We start from the raw sequence: 18,506 nt of genomic DNA, 5'->3' as shown, positions 1-18,506 counted from the left end.
CCCTCCATATTGTTGCAAATGGTGGGATTTGTTTTTTTCTTATGGCTGAATCTTCTTTATCCATTCACCTACTAGTGGACACTTAGGTTGCTTCCATGTCTTGGCTATTGTAAATAGTGCTGTGATAAACTAAGGGTGCATAGGTCTTTCTCAACCTGGGATCTTGTTTTCTTTGAAAATTCCTAGGAGTGGAATTCCTGGGACAAACGGTATTTCTATTTTTAGTTTTTTGAGGAACCTCCATATGGCTCTCCACAGTGGTTGAACTAATTTACATTCCCACCAGCAGTGTAGGAGGGTTCCGCTTTCTCTGCATCCTCACTAGCATTTGTTCTTAGTCTTTTCAATGCTGGCCATCCTAACTGGTGTGAGCTGATATCTCATTGTGGTTTTTATTTGCATTTCCCTGATAATTAGTGATGTGGAGCATCTTTTCATGTGCCTGTTGGCCATCTGAATTTCTTCTTTGGAGAATTGTCACTTCATATCTTTCACCCATTTTTAATTGGGTTATTTGCTTTTTGAGTGTTGAGACGTCTGAGTTCTTATGTATTTTGGATGTTCACCCCTTGTCAGATAGGTCGTTTACAAATACATTCTCCCGTACGGTAGGATGTCTTCTTCTGTTGATGGTGTCCTTTTCTGTACAGAAGCTTTTTAGTTTGATGTAGTCTCATGTGTTCATTTTTGCTTTCGTTCCCCTTGCTTGAAGAGATTCATTTCAGGAAGAAGTTGCTCGTGTTTGTATTCAGGAGATTTTTGCATATGTTGTCTTCTAAGAGTTTTATGGTTTCATGACTTACATTCATGTCTCCGATCCCTTTGGAGTTTACTTTTCTGTATGGGGTTAAACAATAATCCAGTTTCATTCTCTTCCATGTACCTGTCCAGTTTTGCCAAAAACAGTTGCTGAAGAGGCTGTCATTTCCCCATTGTATGTCCATGGCTCCTTTATCATATATTAATTGACCATGTATGCTTGGGTTAATATCTGGACACTGTATTCTGTTGCACTGGTCTATCTATGGGTCTGTTCTTGTGCCAGTACCAAATTGTCTTGATTACTGTGGCTTGGTAGTTGAGCTTGAAGTTGGAAAGCAAGATCTCCCCTCCTTTATTTTTCCTTCTCAGGATTGCTTTGACTATTTGGGGTCTTTTATGGTTTCATATGAATTTTAGAACTATTTGTTCCAGTTTGTTGAAGAATGCTGTCAGTATTTTCATAGGAATTGCATTGAATCTGTAGGTTGCTTTAAGCAGGATGGCCATTTTAACAATATTAATTCTTCCTACCAAGGAGCATGGGGTGAATTTCCATTTATTAGTGTCTTTAATTTCTCTCAAGAGTGTGTTGTAGTTTTCATGGTATAGGTCTTTTACCTTCTTGGTTAGGTTTATTCCTATGTATTTTATTGTTTTTGATGCAATTGTGAATGGAATTGTTTTCCTGATTTCTCTTTCTGCTAGTTCATCGTTATTGTATCGGAATCCAAGAGCTTTCTGTGTATTTTGTATACTGCAACTTTGCCGAATTCACAGATTCTAGTAGTTTTGGAGTGGATTCTTTAGGATTCTTTATGTAGAATATCATGTCAAATAGTGACAGTTTGGCTTCTTCCTCACCAATCTGGATGCCTTTTATTTTTTTGTGTTGTCTGATTGCCGTGGCTAGGACCTCCAGTATTATGTTGAATAAAAATGAGGATAGTGGGCATCCTTGTCTTGTTCCCTATCTTAAAGGAAAAGGTTTCAGCTTCTCGCTGTTAAGTATAATGTTGGCTGTTAGTTTGTCATGCCTTTATTATATTGAGGTACTTGCCATTTATACCCATTTTGTTGAGAGTTTTTATCATGAATGGATCCTGAATTTTGTCGAATGCTTTTTCAGCATCTGTGGAGATTATGAACTTGTTTTGTCCTTTTTTTGGTTGACGTGGTGTATGGTGTTGATGGATTTTCTAATGTTGTACTGTCCTTGCATCCCTGGAATAAATCCTACTTGATTGTGATGGATGATTTTTTTTATGTATTTTTGAATTTGGTTTGTTAAAATTTGGTGAGTATTTTTGCATCTGTGCTCATCAGGGATATTCATCTGTAATTTTCTTTTTTTGTGGTGTCTTTGCCTGGTTTTGGTATTAAAGTGATGCTGACCTCAGAAGGAGTCTGAAAGTATTCCCTCCTCTTCTACTTTTTGGAAAACTTTAAGAAGGATGGGTATTAGGTATTCACTTAATGTTTGATAAAATTCATTGGTGAAGCCATGTGGTCTGGGTTTTATCCTTAGGTAGTTTTTGATTACCAATTCAATTTCATTGCTGATAATTTTTCTTCTCAGATTTTTCTTCTTCTTCTTCCTGGATCATTTTTCTAGAAAATTGTCCATTTCTGGTAGGTTATCCAATTTGGTATCATACTGTTTTTATTGTATTCTCTGATAAGTCTTTGCATGTCATCTAATAATTTCTGTGGTGTCCATATCTATTTTTTCTCATTTCTGATTCTGTTTATGTGTGTGAACTCTTTTTTTCTTGATTAAGTCTGGCTAGGGGTATATCTGTTGTATTTATTTTATCAAATTACCAGCTCCTGCTTTTATTGATTCTTTGTTTTTTCTCTATTTTATTTATTTCTACTCTCGGCTTTATTATGTCCCTCCTTCTTCTAACTTTGGCCTCGTTTGTTCTTCTTCTAGTTTCATTTATTGTGAGTTTGAACTGTTCATGTGTGATTGTTCTTCTGTCCTGTGGTAGACCTGTTTTCCTAGATATTTTCCCTCTTTTCATGGCCTTCGCTGAGTCCCACAGATTTTGCGGTGTTGAGTTACTGTTATTTGTGTCCATATATTGCTTGATCTCTGTTTTTATTTGATCATTGATCTATTGATTGTTTAGGAGCATATTGTTAAGCCTCTATGTGTTTGCGGGCTTTTTCGTTTCCTTTGTATAATTTATTTGTAATTTCATACCTTTGTGGTCAAGAAGCTGGTTGGCAAAATTTCAATCTTCTTTAATTTACTGAAGCTCTTTTCGTGGCATACTCTTATCATCTATTCTTGAAAATATTCCATGGGCACTTAAGAATGTGTATCCTGTTGCTTTTCATGGATTGTTCTGTAGATGTCTGTTATGTCCATCTGTGTTAATGTGTTGTTCAGTGCACTGTTTCCTTACTTATTTTCTGTCTCATTGATATGTCCTTTGCAGTGAGTGGAGTGTTGAAGTCTCCTAAGGTGAATGCATTACATTCTATTTCCCCTTTTAATTCTGTTAGTATTTGTTTCACATATATAGGTGCTCCTGTGTTGGGTGCAGAGATATTTATAATGGTTATATCTTGTTGAACTGACCCCTTTATCATTATCTAATGTCCTTCTTTGTCTCTTGGTATTTCATGCAAACAATAGGGAGAAAAAAGCAGGAGGAGCATTACTTGTATCAGACAAAATAGACTTCAAAACAAAGAAAGTAACTTTTTCCTTCCCTTCACTTTTAGTCTGTGTATGTCTTTGGTTTTGATGTGAATCTCTTATAGTTGCCATATAGATGGGTCTTGTTTTTTTATCTGTTCTTTGACTATGTCTTTTGATTGGTACGTTCATTCCATTTTCATTTAGGGTGATCATTGATAGATATGTACTTATTGCCATTGCAGGCTTTAGATTCGTGGTTACCAAAAGTTCAAGGGTAGGTTCTTTCCTATCAAACAGTGTAATTTAACTCACTTAGTATGCTATTATAAACACAATTAAAGGTTCTTTTTTTTTTCTCCTTTTTCTTCCTCCTCCATTCCTTATATTTTAGATATCATATTCTGTGCTCTTTGTCTATTCCTTGAGTGACTTTGGGGGTAGTTGATTTAATTTTTCATTTGTTTATTAATTAATTGGTGTACTTCCTTTACTGTGGTATTATTTTCTCTGGTGACTGCTATTTAGTCTCAGTAATAATTCCATCTAAAGCCATCCCTCCAAAATACACTATAGAGATGGTTTTAATCTCACCTTCAAATTTAAGTGATAATCTTCCTGGTTAGAGTATTCTTGGTAAAAGGCCCTTCTGCTTCATTACATTAAATATATCGTGCCATACCTTTCTGGCCTGTAAAGTTTCTGTTGAGAAGTCTGATGGTAGACTGATGGGTTTTCCTTTGTATGTGATCTTCTTCCTCTCTCTGACTGCTTCTAATACTCTGGGTTTATCTTTGATCTTTGTCATTTTAATTACTATATTTCTTGGTGTTGTCTTCCTTGGGTCCCTTCTGTTGGAAGATCTGTGGATCTCCATGGCCTGGGAGACTATCTTCTTCCCCAGACTGGGGAAGTTTTCAGCAGTTACCTTCTCTCAAAGACACTTTCCATCCCTTTTTCTTTCTCTTCTTCTTCTGGTATCTGTATAATGCAAATATTGGTCCATTTGGATTGATCACACAGTTCTCTTAATTCTTTTATTCCCAGAGATCCGTTTTTCTCTGTGTCTCAGTTTCTTTGTGTTCTTGTTTTCTAATTTCTGTTTCATTTTTACCATCTCCTCAAGTTCATCTAATGTGCTTTTAAATCCCTCCACTGTATGTGTCATTTCAGATAATGTATTTTTCAAAGTTTCTATCTCTTGAATTCTTCCCTCAGTTCTTCTATGTTTTTCTGTAACTCTGTGAGCATGTTTATGATTTTTGTTTTAAAATCTCTTTTTGGAATATTGATGAGTTCAGTTTCACTTGGCCCTTTTGTGTTTGTGGGATTTTGGTTTTTACCAGGTTCTTTTGACATTTCCTATTTGTAAAAATAACGGTTTAAATAGTGCCCTCCAGTGGCCAGATTCTCTCCTCTCTGTAGCTTCTCATCCCGTAGAATGATGGCGGGTGTCACAGGTGAACAGCGCTGGTGCTTGTTGGGAGGAAAGACCTCTTTTCTGCTTTCCAGATGCAGTGCCTGGCTCCACTATCAGGGCTAATGGTCCAAGTGCACAGAGAGGAATGTCTATGCTACACCCTTGTAGCTGTCATAGGCTCGGTCACCCTCTGGCTCACCTGGTGCAATGGTAGGGGCAGCAGCTTTGTGAGGCAGTTTCGTCCGGAGGAGGGAGCGATGGGCTGTGTATTGCGGTGAGGGGGCCTCAGAGCTGTGTTTCCAGCCAGGGGTATGGAGCACTTGAAGCTCCTGAAAATTACCAACCTGCTTAGCTGAGTGTTCCAGGACAATTTTGTTCCACCTGTCCTTTTTCCTGAGCAGCCAATTCTGTGAAATCCATGCCCCTTTAGCAGCCCTGTTGCTGTTAAGAAGTCTCTTAGAGTGCCCTCCTTTCTTTTGTCTTCATTGCGGCCATTTGTGGTTACCTGTTCTCACAAGTGGTTGGAATCTCAGTCTCCCAAAGTATTCTGCGTGTCTCAGCTTTCCAACCCCACTAATCTCCAGAGCACCATGTAATGTAGGTTCATGCTCCAAGAGCTTATCTCCAGGACTTGGTGTTCAGCAGTCCGAGGCCTCCACTCTTTTCCTGCTCCATTTTTCTTCCTCCTGCTGGTGAGCTTGGGTGTTGGAATGGCTTGGGTCCTGCTGGATCATGGCTTTAGTACTTTACCCTTTTTTGTGACGTTTTCTCTTTTCCCCAGGTGTAGGCAGTCTGTTGCAGCCTTCTTGCCTGTTGCTCTTTCAGGATTAGTAGTATTTGCTGTATTTTCATATTATATGTGGTTTTGGGAGGAGATTTCTGTCTCACTTCTCATACTGCCATCGTTAAACCCCACAGCTTATTCATTGAGGGTTTATATCCTTTGACCACCATCTTCCCATCTCCTTGCCATCCCAGCCCCTGGTAACCTCCATTCTACTCCTATGAATTCATCTTTTTTTAAAAATTCCACATGTAAGTGAGATTATATAGTATCTTTTTCTTGTCTAGCTGATTTCACTTATAATGCCCTGAACGTTTGTCCATGTTGCAAGTGGCAGAATTCCCCTTTTACATGTGGCTGAATAATCCTTTGTGTGTGTGTTCATGTGTTGACAGAAATAAGTTGTTTCCATATCTTGTTTAGTTTAATTAATGCTGCAGTTAACATGGTGTACAGATATTTCTTTAAGCTACAGATTTTGTTTCTGAGGTCAGTGTTAGGTACTTGCTCTGATACCAAGTGTGCATCTCCCAGTTAGCCCCTATTGTGAATCTCCTCCTCCCTTTCATCAAGGCCTCCACTCTTCATGGTACTCTTAAGCTTGATCTTCTTGCTTTGTTGTAAATAAAATCACTACCTTTGTGAAGAGATTACAGTCTGTTTTATTGTCTGCTGCTTCCCTCAGGCAGAATCTTTGAGTCAGGGCTCTGTAACTGGGGGTGGGAACAGTGGCAAGGTTTCCTGTGAGTGATGCTCTATGAACTGAGCTCTTGGTGAAGGAGAGAGCTGCCTGCCCTTTCAACTTGCTGTTCTGTTGTGGACAGCCACCCCCTGAGTTGTGCACAAGGGTTATCATGTCCCAGTATTACCAGCTTGCCTCATCCAAAAGCCTTTACTCAAGGGTGAGGGCTGAGCAGAAAGAAGGGAGCCCCCAAGCTCTTCACTACACTATTCTGAGGCTTAGCTTTAGCAACAGGTGGTTGGAAGTAGGATGACAAATGCTGTTGTCTTGCCCTTCTAGGAATAAAACCCTCTGACTGGGAGCTCAGGGGGAGTGGTCCCTTGTTTTTGGCTGCAGTAGTCTGAAGAGGAGTCTCTGCCTTAACCGAGCTGGGAGTGTGAAAGGGAGCCAGCATCTTGGCTTAAATTCCAAAGACTTACTTTATTACTGAATCTTCATAGATTTTCTTGAGTAGATATTTCTTAGGATCATTTGCAGAGGTTTTAGGTGATTGTCATGGTTTTTAAAAATAGTTTCCACCAGTTCCACTGAGGAGTGGGTCAGTTGAGCAGCTCATGCTGTCATGCTAGAAGTCAGTCTCCTCCAAGTCAGTGATTCTTAAACTTCAGTTTTTGAACTGCTAATCCCTTCCTGTTCTGTGTACTTGTAAAGTTGCCTTAACTCTTCCGCCACATTGCTCCATTTTATTCTATTGCCTAACTTTGTTTTCTTCATATTATATATACCTGAAATATTTTGTTTTTTTAATGCCTCCTTCCCCCTGAAATGTTAGTTTCGCGAAGGCATGAGACCTAATCTCTTTTGTTTAATTCTTTAGCTCCAAAGCTTAATAAATATATACCTACCATATGACTGGGACTGCTGTTATACTTACAGTCTTGTGGGACAGAAAGGATGGTAAATAGGTGGTCAGAACACTTTTAAAAAGTGCTGTGAAGGAAGAGAATACATTCATGGTACTGTGATCATTCTGATGTCATATACTCATCTTACCGTTAGCATCATTGCCATAAGAAACCAACCTGTGGAATCTTGGAGCCTTTTTCTAAACACCAGTGAGGCAATTTAAACTTTTAGGACTGTGGCCTGCATTCTAATAATCTGATAGTTACCCGGTTTCATCCAGTTTGTTATTTAGGCTAACAGCAGTCAGTTTACCACAGCTACTTAAATCTTTTGTTAGGATGAAAGTCTGCCTGTGACAGTAGTGGATTTTGACTGCTACTTCTGTTCCGAGTTTGGGAGAGTGTGTTTCACACACTTGGCATAATTACTCTTCCCAGAGTGTTACTGAGAAGACGAAGTGAGTTCATATTTTAATGTACACCATGTAATGCACATTCAATAAATGGAGCTTTTGTTTATGTTAGCCAGTATTTTGATTGTAGTGTATACCAATTGGCTGAAGGCTTTTAATTGCTACATATTATTTAAATCAAAAGATTAAGATATCAGGATGTTGAAAAGCAGAAATTAGGGTTGGCAGGAATATAACCTTGGCACATATGACCTTTCTCAAAACTTCTGGCCTGAAGAGTGGCAGCAAGTAATTGCTTTTGATCATTTTTGACCAGCATCTGAACATAATCATGCTGACCCCAGAATGCTTTTAGGTATTACTTACTCAAGAATGGTTCAGCTAAAAACAGGACAGTTGGAGATCTGTTTGCTCCCATACCTTTGTGTTCTAAAGAAGAAATGTCTAAATATGGAGATGTGTAACAGGATGCTACAGAGAAGTATGCATCTAAAATATGGAATAACCTGGTGCTCATCTTTTGTATGCCACTCTTAGCTACTATGCTGAAACATACCTGGTGTTACAGTGTGTTTCACTGGTGAAGGGGCAAAAAGAGAAGAGGAAAATCCTCATAAGATTATAGGTCCCTGTTAAACTCTTTCTTACTCCACCTCGACGATAGGTTTGAAATGTAGGGGCATGTAGGTATGGCAAGAATTGGCACCTCTTATGTGCCAAAACTATCCTTGAACTTTTCCAGCTTTCAGCCCATCCTGCCTTGTCTGCCAGTGTTCCCTGTTCCACGTTTCAGAATCCTCCTTTCTCCCATTCCCTTAAAGCAGTTGGGTTATAGTAATTCTGACAAATCATTTCCCCAGGGGTAGTTATTATTTAATAGAGGAGACAATACAAAAAAACCTCATTACTTTATTTCTACAGAAAGCTGGTAGAGAAGTGGCTCACTAATTTGGCTGTAATAGCATCCTTCTGGGAGGTTTTACAAAATTCATGAGCTCTAGACCCACTTCCAGAGATATTTAATTGATATATAGTGGGGTTGGAATTCTCATGAAAATGGAGTTTCTTAAAAAATTTCCTAGGTGATGGCGCTGTTGCAGTTGTAGCTGCATTCATCCCACCGGTTCCTGGACGTGCCATTGGAATGAAGGAGGAGGTATCTAAGCTGGCCTGTGCATACAATAAAACAAGAAATTTGACTGGATCTATACTGTCGGAACTCAACCAAGAATTAGGAGAAGTGCAAGTTGCAGCGCTCCAAAATCTTGTGACTATAGACTATCTACTGTTAAAAGAACATATAGGATGTGAACAGTTCCCAGGAATGGGTTGTTTTAATTTGTCTGATTTTTCTCAAAATATTCAAATTCACTTGGACAATATCCATCATATCATTGATAAATTTTCACAAATGCCTAGGGTGCCTAACTGGTTTTTTTGGTTTCACTGGAGATAGCTGGTAATTGTAGGTCTGCTTTGGTTATGTAGCTGTATTCCTATTATGTTAATGTGTGTAAGCAATGTAATTAGTAGTTTAAAACCTATACATGCGTATGTTACTCTACAAGAAGATATATCAAAGAAATAATCAATCTTCCCATGTTTTCTTCCGTCTGCTACTTCTATAGCTTTTCTTCTTCCTTCCTAATTACAACTCTTAAGTAGAATTCGTGCCTCATATCGAAATTACCGAGTATCATAATTCTTTCAAGTGGTAAAGATACCTCAAGACAAATGCTGGGCATAGAAGCCACAGGGCATAAATCTGCAAAGAAGTAAAAAGCTAACCTTTTCAAACAATATTGCTTCTCTCTCACTTACCAACTTTACATTTCCCTGTATGGCCCCAGAAGATGACTGGTTAGCCAGAGACGGGTAAGATTCCTCAAGGGAGGAACAAGCTAAGACAGGCACAGTCGCAGGGGGGCCATCAGGTGAGAAATTGGGGATCAACAGAGGTGAGGCTTAGAACCTCACCCCCACTGTTTTGAGGGAAATCTGCATCCGTGGATGTTTTGTTGCCCTTGTCTAGCTTGGATTAATACTTAGTCTATAGGCACACACCTGATCATCTACATTTGCCCCCTTACAGTACTAAACTATGTTTTCTACCTTTATCTTGCATCTACCTACCACTTCAGCATTTTATAATAATAATAATAATAATAATAATGGGGAAATGTGGGATTCACATATAAATCAAGTATAAAAATCAAACAAATATTCATATTTGACCTGATTGTTTATAGTTCATAATGTGTGATCAAAACCGAAAGTTTCTGTGATGACTGCCCTTGAACTGTTCACCATGTAAGAACTTATTCACTATGTAAGAACTTGTTCACCATGTAAGAACTTGTTCGTTATGCTTCAGAAGATTGGAAACTGATGAGAATTAGGCTTGGGGTTGATTAATGATTGTGCATTGAGTCCCCTATACAGAATTTTATTGTTGTTAACCGTTTGATCAAAAAATATGAGAGATGCCCTCTCAAAAAAAAAAAAATTTTCCTAGGTGATTGTATTCTGCAGTCAGAATTGAGAAACTAAAGAAGGGCTCATTCTGGGTAGGCCTATCTGAAATTGCTCACCTGTTCTGTCATTTTTGAGACCAGCCTTGGTCAGAGTGAGGGAAAAGTCCAGAAGGAAGAACACTTATTTTTTAGATTCTCCCTGCTTCACATCTCGTCTCTTAGGTGAAGAAGTGCAAAAGGATCCACTTGCCCTTTGTGGAAGTCTGGAAACTTCAGTCTACAGACAATGAGCTGTTTCTGCCTATGCCAAACATTATATCTAACGCCTTAGGCTACTCTTTGCAAGGTTTCCCAACATTTTTTGTATCACTGAAAACTTTGACCTCTCTCAAGTTAAATATTTTAAATATAGAAACTAAAATGCATAGCATTACCAAGGAGTTAAGTTATTTTGGAGTACAGTTACTGAAATAATAGAACTTGTACAAAAATACATGATTCTTTACTGACACATTAAATACCATTTAGTAGTTGGTCTAATAACTGCCATAATTTCAAAGTTGGTATACATGTAAACAGTATTCTAAGATAGCTGTGAAAACAGTAATATGGAAGTAACAGGTGCTATTAGAGACAAAGTTAAAAGCTCTGATAAATACTCCAATGATTTGTTGCCAACAGTCCCAATTGAAAACTGGTGAATTTGAGTTTAGCTTCGTGAAAATAAGTATTTAGTTTTTGTTAACCAAGCTCAAGGATGCCTGAAAATAAATGCTGTGGTTATGTATATTAGTCTTTTTACAGATGTGAAACATCAGTTTAAGATTATGGTTTTTCATAATAATAATAATAGAGTTTACCTGGTTGTTTATTTCTACCCAAAGACCCTCTTTGGATCCTGAGGTTTACACCGTACTCATCTTTTTTTATTCAGCATTAACTGAGTGTAGAACGAGAGTTTAGTCAGAGCGTTAGATCTTCTCTGAACTCTGACAATGCTAATGAAAGTCTTTTGACGTTGCAGGAATACAAGCGCAAGTTAGCCAGAGTTTCCCTCGTACGCAAAGAACTCAGATCCCGGATCCAGAGCCTGCCAGACTTATCTCGATTGCCTAATGTCACTGGCAGCCACATGCACCTGCCCTTTGCGGGGGACATCTACAGTGAAGATTGATGACCAGTCTTTTTCCAGGGTCCAGGACTTTACAAGAGATGGAGACAGGTTAGGTGGATAGTCCTGTAGTGTTATTTTTGTATATGATTGAGAGAGTGACACTAACAAAAGAAATGACAAGTAATTTATAAAATTGTTTAAAATGTTGGTATGTTTACTATTTTATTGGTAAGTTAACATGACTTAGTAACAAATAGATGATCTCTGTGTATTAATAAGCTCACAAATAGTGATTATTTTCAGAAGATCTTTTGTAAATTTTTTTGATTCAGGGCCTTGTGAGAAATTCTATGTTTCTCTTTCTTCATGTATATTAAAATGTTTTTCTTCATTTTCTTCCATATCTAATCACTATATAGTGTGTAATTTCTAAAGGGTAAGAACTAATCAGGAGTTGTTGAGGCTTTATTGTATACTTAGGGCTTGATTGTGGAAGGGACTAAATGTTCCAACTTAATCTTCATCCTTCTCCCTGACCAAAATATCAGTTCTGGGCCTCTCAATCCCTTTGATTACTTATTCCCTAGAGATCAGTAATTTAACACGAAGCAGGGATGTCATTTTGAGGGTCAGATCAGAGCCTAGTGGACTTACCCACAGTAGCATTAGAGGGTTTCCATGCCAGCTGCCAATGTAGAGTAGAAGAAGTGTTAAATAGGGACCCCCTTGATTAAACTGTTTAGAATTATTTGAGTAGATTATTATGAAAATGTTTTGGAAATGTTATAAATTTTGACATTCTGCCAAGAGGACAACTCTGATTCTGAAACTGATTTCTATTTGTCAAATCAGTCCCCTTTTAACATTGATACCTTTAACATAAAGCCATCTGGGATTAAAAGAAACATAAAAAATGATACTTCAATTATTCCCTTAGCCATTTAACTTTAAAAACAATATGGTATTTTTAACTCTGATATCTCAAGAACACAATATCCATTAATATTCAAAAAAGTAGCCTGGAACATTTTTAATGTTTCCTTAAGGTTTTTGAATGACTGTATATTTGGAAATTAAGCAGTGCTACACTGCAAGGTAGATCTCATAAATACTATATTTGTATATTTAGAATTACCAAAACAAATGTACTTTTACCTTTTATTTCTAACCCTATGTGTTAGAGCAATTGCATGCTCTCCTGCCTTCTTTTTAAATCTCATTATTAAGCTGTGGATTTGTATTCAGTAATGAATAAACATTTTTTTCATTCATTACTTTACACATTATTTTTTTGTTGTAAGCAGATTCAAATTAGATAGTCAATAAAACATCTTTTAAATCCCACAAGCCAGTTATGTGTCTTACTAGTCTGAATGGCCTCACTCTTTCTCAGTATTAGAGATTATAGTTAAAATGAATTTGTATATCTTGGAGAAGGCAGATTATTAATTTTTAATAGCCATTAGTTCTGGAAACAATGCTTTTACAATTCGACCTCTAAAACAGGGACACATATAAGTAGTCCCCATCCACATGTAGCTTATATTCCAAAGTTTTTTAGTCGACTTTTGAGATTCAGGCACATTTTCTCACAGCAACAATAGTAGGTTCCTTGTGAACACACCACAGAAAATTCACCTGGGAACCTAATTCACTTAAGCATGAATGTACTTAATCTGTAATGTGGTTGATAAATTACTAGTAATAGATCCTGACCAGCGCTTGTAACATGACTATAACTAAGGAAATTGTGTGCAGCAGCCAGACTCATACATTGGGTGTCTGTCTGTGTACCTCTGTCCCTAGGTGTAGGATATGTAAGAAAAAAACTGCATGGTGGTAACAAATGCACAATTACAAAAACCTGGTTATATACTGTTAGAATGTATACCACATAAGTTAGTTTTTGTTAAAGTGAAAGCAAAAACTTGTATATTAATTTATTTTCAATATCTTGACCTTACTTACAATTTGCTAAAGTGGTGGTTTATCCATTCAAAGTATTTATTTTTTTCCATTTAAAACTAATTTATAAACTGTACTCTTGGGAAGATTTGAAATTTATTAGAAGTTTGTTGAAATATTTTCACAATTTAAGACAAACTTCTTATATACTGATTTTAATGCCAGTATCTGCTCTAAATATATATGATAAAAATGCATTATTTTTTTAAAGTGCTTGAAGAGATTTGTGATAGTATGAAGCCTGTATCCTACTCCCAATCTCAACCTTTGACCAATCCTCTGGAAACCTTCAGTTGTTGGTTCATTCATTCACTGTAAACATAAATGATATGGTGTGTTCTGAAAGTTATGTTTTCAGCTTTATAACAGCTTACATGATAAGCCCTAGCAGTAAATAGTCTTCCTTTTGAAAATGTAGACTACATTTTCTCAAGAAGTAGAGTTAGATGGGGGTACTATAATGCCAAATCCTAAATCATGAGCATTTTCTCCACTGTGTACTTAAGGCAGATCATGCATCTTGGAGTGCAGTTTGGCCTGGCCCTCAAGAGAAAAGCGTATCACCACACTTGCAGTAGGTGTACTATGGTTTGAATGGATACCATCACTCTTTTCTCCACAAACAGTGCAGAGAGCTGTCTGGAGTGGCAATTTGAACAGATTCCCTGGCGTTCCCTGTGCTCCTTCCATCACTACAGTAAGTAAAAGAACCATACAGAGTCTGAGAAAATTGTGCCTAAGAGCCAACCTTCCCCTCTAGGAGAACCAGTACAGGTGCAGCTATTTTGGTACCTCTTCTCGCCTGCTCTCTGAGTCAGGATTTTTCTATAAGAACTCAGAATCAGCAAAAGCTGGGATGTCCTGGCCACGATGATTTACAAAATTAAAAGAACAAAACTAGGGGATTAGTTATCACTGAAGATGAGCAGCTCATTTATTAAAGTATAGTGAACTTCTTCTGAGAAATCTTTAGAAAGAAAAAACTGAAAAGTACAAATTAATTGGGAAAGTTAGAATGTCCTTTATGAATTTTCCATTCTAAAACTTTATATGAAATAAAGCTACTAAACTGCTTTGTATTCTATTAATAGCTCCTAAAGTCCCGTGTCATAGTTGTTGCACTCTGTCAAAGTTTTTCAAAGTGTAAACCCAACTCTCTGTGTAGAAAGGGAGCATTGTGTTACTTTCTGAATTCATTTATACAGAACATTTGCTGCCCTTTAATTCCAGGCAACCACACATGAGTCTGTTTCGAGGTGGCAGTAGCGCATGGGGAAGTTTCCCTGTTTCTTTACCTGTTTCTCTTTGGCTGTATCTGATGACAGTATGAGACATTCTTAATAAAGTTTTATGTTCTTTTTGAAATGTGTAGATTATTTTTGTGAATATGATTACGTAGGTACGGGGTGGGAGGGGCAAGATTAATGGACTGGAAGTGAAACAAAGCACTGGAAGTATTTAGCGACATTATGGTGGACAGATTGCTGAAGGAGATCCTTTGCTTGGCCAGTGGTTCCCAAACTGGAATGAACTTTAGAGTCACCTGGAGGGGCTTATTAAACTATAGATTGCTGGGCCCCACCCCCACAGCATCTGGAGTAAGTCCTTGTTTACATTTGTAATAATTTGATGGTGATGCCACCGGGTTTAGGGACCACATTTTGACAACTACTCTAGACCAACTTTGAACTCCATGAGTTTAAATTGTCCTTCCCAATTTAAAATTCTAGGTAACTCCAGGGAGTAAATAAAGTATGGGTTTTACAGTCATTATATGGAAAATGCCTTATGAGCAGAGAACAAGACCATGACTTCTTTTGTGACATGCTGCTCAGTAATACTTAAGTGCTTTTGAGTGGACAGAGTCACTTGGTACCTTGAAGTCCTGCTCACCACACCTTGAATTTAAAGCACAGTTGGGGAATACTAGAAATCTGAGAGTCTCTAGGACAGTGTTTGCCAAACTTCTTTGACAAGATTCCCTTGGGACATTGGCATAAAAGGTACATACCTACTGAATCAATTTTCTATGATTCTTTTCTAAAAAGTGCTCTGGCCAGTGCCCCAGGCTCCCCATTCCTGGATGGCCTCTGTTCACTTCATCTGAATTCAGGTGCTTCCCATTCCACTCCCTTGCCACCACCCCTCCTTGCAGTAGTAAGTTTTATATGGTGGAACCTACATTTGTTTCAGAAGAAATGTGCATTTAAAAACAAGTTGCTAGGGGCAGAGCCAAGATGGCGGCGTGAGTAGGACACTGGGAATCTCCTCCCAAAAACATATGTATTTTTGAAAATACAACAAATACAACTAATCCTAAAAGAGAGACCAGAAGACACAGGACAACAGCCAGACTACATCCACACGTGTGAGAGGCCAGCACCTGGTGAAAGGGGTAAGATACAAGCCCCGGCCTGGCGGGACCCGAGCGCCCCACCCCCAAGCTCCCGGTGGGAGGAGAGGAGTCGGAGTGGGAGGGAGAGGGAGCCCAGGACTGCTAAACCCAGCCCTAGCCATCTGCACCAGAGCGCAGACACAGTGCATGTGTGGAGGGCTGGAAACTAGGGAAACAGGGCAGCAAGACCTTTGAGCAGATCCTGAAGCTGATGCCCCTGTGACAAAGAAAAGCGAGTGCTTTTTGAAAGTCTTAAAGGGACAGGGATGCAACAGCTGGACAGAAAAAACCCAGGTCATGGCCCAGCAGCTGGAAATTACAGGGAAACCCGGGCACACTAACCCCCTGGGCAACAGTTCTGAGACCCCTCACAGAGGTAAACAGCCAAACAGGCCGGGGCTCGGCCATAGCAGAGAAGCAGCCTAAGGCTGGCCATGCCCTCAGCAAGGAAGCTTCCTACATACCGGCCGGGCAAGACACAATGTCCCAGTAAAGAAAGGCCAGTAGCAAGTGGAAAGTTTGGCTCTCCCAGCTGACAGTCAATAGCACATATCAACATGAAAAGGCAAAAAAACTTGATCCAGACAGCTTCGGCATCTGCTACATCTTCCCCTGAGAAGGAACCTGGGGAGATAGATTTAACCAGTCTTTCTAAAAAAGAATTCAAAACAAAAGTCATAACCATGCTGATGGACTTGCAGAGAAATATGCAAGAACTAAGGAAGGAGAATACAGAAATAAAACAAGCTCTGGAAGGACTTCAAAACAGAATGGACGAGATGCAAGAGACCATTAATGGACTAGAAAACAAAGAACAGGAACGCAGAGAAACTGATGCAGAGAGAGATAAAAGGATCTCCAGGAATGAAAGAATTCTGAGAGCTGAGTGACCAATCGAAATGGAACAATATCTGCATTATAGGGGTACCAGAAGAAGAAGAGAGAGAAAAAGGGATAGAAAGTGTCTTTGAAGAAATAATTGCTGAAAACTTCCCCAAACTTGGGGAGGAAATGGCCTCTCAGACCACAGAGGTACACAGAACTCCCATGACAAGGGATCCAAGGAGGGTAACACCAAGACACATAATAATTAAAATGGCAAAGATCAAAGACAAGGACAAAGTATTAAATCCAGCCAGAGAGAAAAAAAAAGGTCACCTACAAAGGAAAACCCATCAGGCTATCATCAGACTTCTCAACAGAAACCCTTACAGGCCAGAAGAGAATGGCATGATATACTTAATGCAATGAAACAGAAGGGCCTCGAACCAAGACTACTGTATCCAGCACGATTATCATTTAAATATGAAGGAGGGATTAAACAATTCCCAGCAAGCAAAAGCCCCAACTACTGTGGGATACAGCAAAAGCAGTCTTAAGAGGAAAGTATATAGCAATCCAGGCATATTTAAAGAAGGAAGAACAATCCAAAATGAATAGTTTAATGTCACAATTATTGAAATTGGAAAAAGAAGAACAAATGAGGCCCAAGGTCAGCAGACGGATGGACATAACAAAGATCAGAGAAGAAATAAATAAAATTGAGAAGAATAAAACAATAGGAAAAATCAATGAAACCAAGAGCTGGCTCTTCGAGAAAATAAACAAAATAGATAAGCCTCTAGCCTGACTTATTAAGAGGAAAAGAGAGTCAACAGAATCAGAAACGAGAAAGGAAAAATCACGACAGGCCCCACAGAAATAAAAAAAATTATAAGAGAGTACTATGAAAACCTATATGCTGACAAGCTGGGAAACCTAGGAGAAATGAATGACTTCCTAGAAAAATACAACTTTCCAAGACTGACCCAGAAAGAAACAGAAAATCTAAACAAACCAATTACCAGCAATGAAATTGTAGCGGTAATCAAAAAACTGCCAAAGAACAAAACCCCCGGGCCAGATGGATTTACCTTGGAATTTTATCAGACATACAGGGAAGACATAATACCCATTCTCCTTAAAGTTTTCCAAAAACTAGAAGAGGAGGGAATACTCCCAAACTCATTCTATGAAGCCAACATCACCCTAATACCAAAACCAGGCAAAGACCCCACCAAAAAAGAAAACTACAGACCAATATCCCTGATGAATGTAGATACAAAAATACTCAACAAAATATTAGCAAACTGATTTCAAAAATACATCAAAAGGATCGTACACCATGACCAAGTGGGATTCATCCTAGAGATACAAGGATGGTACAACATTCGAAAGTCCATCAACATCATCCACCACATCAACAAAAAGAAGGACAGAAACCACATGATCATCTCCATAGATGCTGAAAAAGCATTTGACAAAATTCAACATCCATTCATGATAAAAACTCTCAGCAAAACGGGAATAGAGGGCAAGTACCTCAACATAATACAGGCCATGTATCATAAACCCACAGCCAACAATATACTGAACAGCAGGAAGCTGAAAGCTTTTCATCTGAGATCGGGAACTAGACAAGGATGCCCACTCTCCCCAGTGTTATTTAACATAGTAGTGGAGGTCCTAGCCACGGCAGTCAGACAAAAAAAGAAATACAAGGAATCCAGATTGGTAAAGAAGAAGTTAAACTGTCACTATTTGCAGATGACATGATATTGTACATAAACAACCCTAAAGACTCCACCTCAAAACTACTAGAACTGATATCGGAATACAGCAAAGTTGTAGGATACAAAATTAACACACAGAAATCTGTAGCTTTCCTATACACTAACAATGAACCAATAGAAAGAGAAATCAGGAAAACAATTCCATTCACAATTGCATCATAAAGAATAAAATACCTAGGAATAAACCTAACCAAAGAAGTGAAAGACCTATATTCTGAAAACTACAAATCACTCTTAAGAGAAATTAAAGGGGACACTAAAAAATGGAAATTCATCCCATGCTTGTGACTAGGAAGAATTAATATCATCAAAATAGCCATCCTGCCCAAAGGA

At 38.4% G+C, this 18,506-nt stretch overlaps 1 protein-coding gene across 6 annotated transcripts in view; it reads left to right on the top strand.

Moving 5' to 3' along the window:
- Positions 1 to 14,531, top strand: part of RPRD1A (regulation of nuclear pre-mRNA domain containing 1A) — a 97,723-nt gene extending 83,192 nt beyond the window's left edge. The window contains exons 7-9 of one of the 6 annotated variants that reach the window (XR_005061136.1): positions 11,112 to 11,309; positions 13,793 to 13,863; positions 14,397 to 14,531. Coding sequence is in view for 4 of the 6 variants with exons in the window: in XM_037017413.2 (XP_036873308.1) it covers positions 11,112 to 11,261 (150 nt within the window). In the remaining 2 variants the exon portion in view is untranslated. Of the gene's footprint in view, positions 1 to 8,695; positions 9,441 to 11,111 lie in introns of those variants that run through there. The other 5 variants (XR_012121196.1, XM_037017413.2, XM_037017407.2 and 2 more) reach the window with 5 other exon arrangements.
- The last annotated feature ends 3,975 nt before the right edge of the window (positions 14,532 to 18,506 follow it).

This window comes from Manis javanica, chromosome 9 (genome assembly GCF_040802235.1).
Source record: "Manis javanica isolate MJ-LG chromosome 9, MJ_LKY, whole genome shotgun sequence".
Lineage (NCBI taxonomy): Eukaryota > Metazoa > Chordata > Mammalia > Pholidota > Manidae > Manis > Manis javanica.
This window is presented reverse-complemented; position numbering and strand designations above follow the sequence as displayed.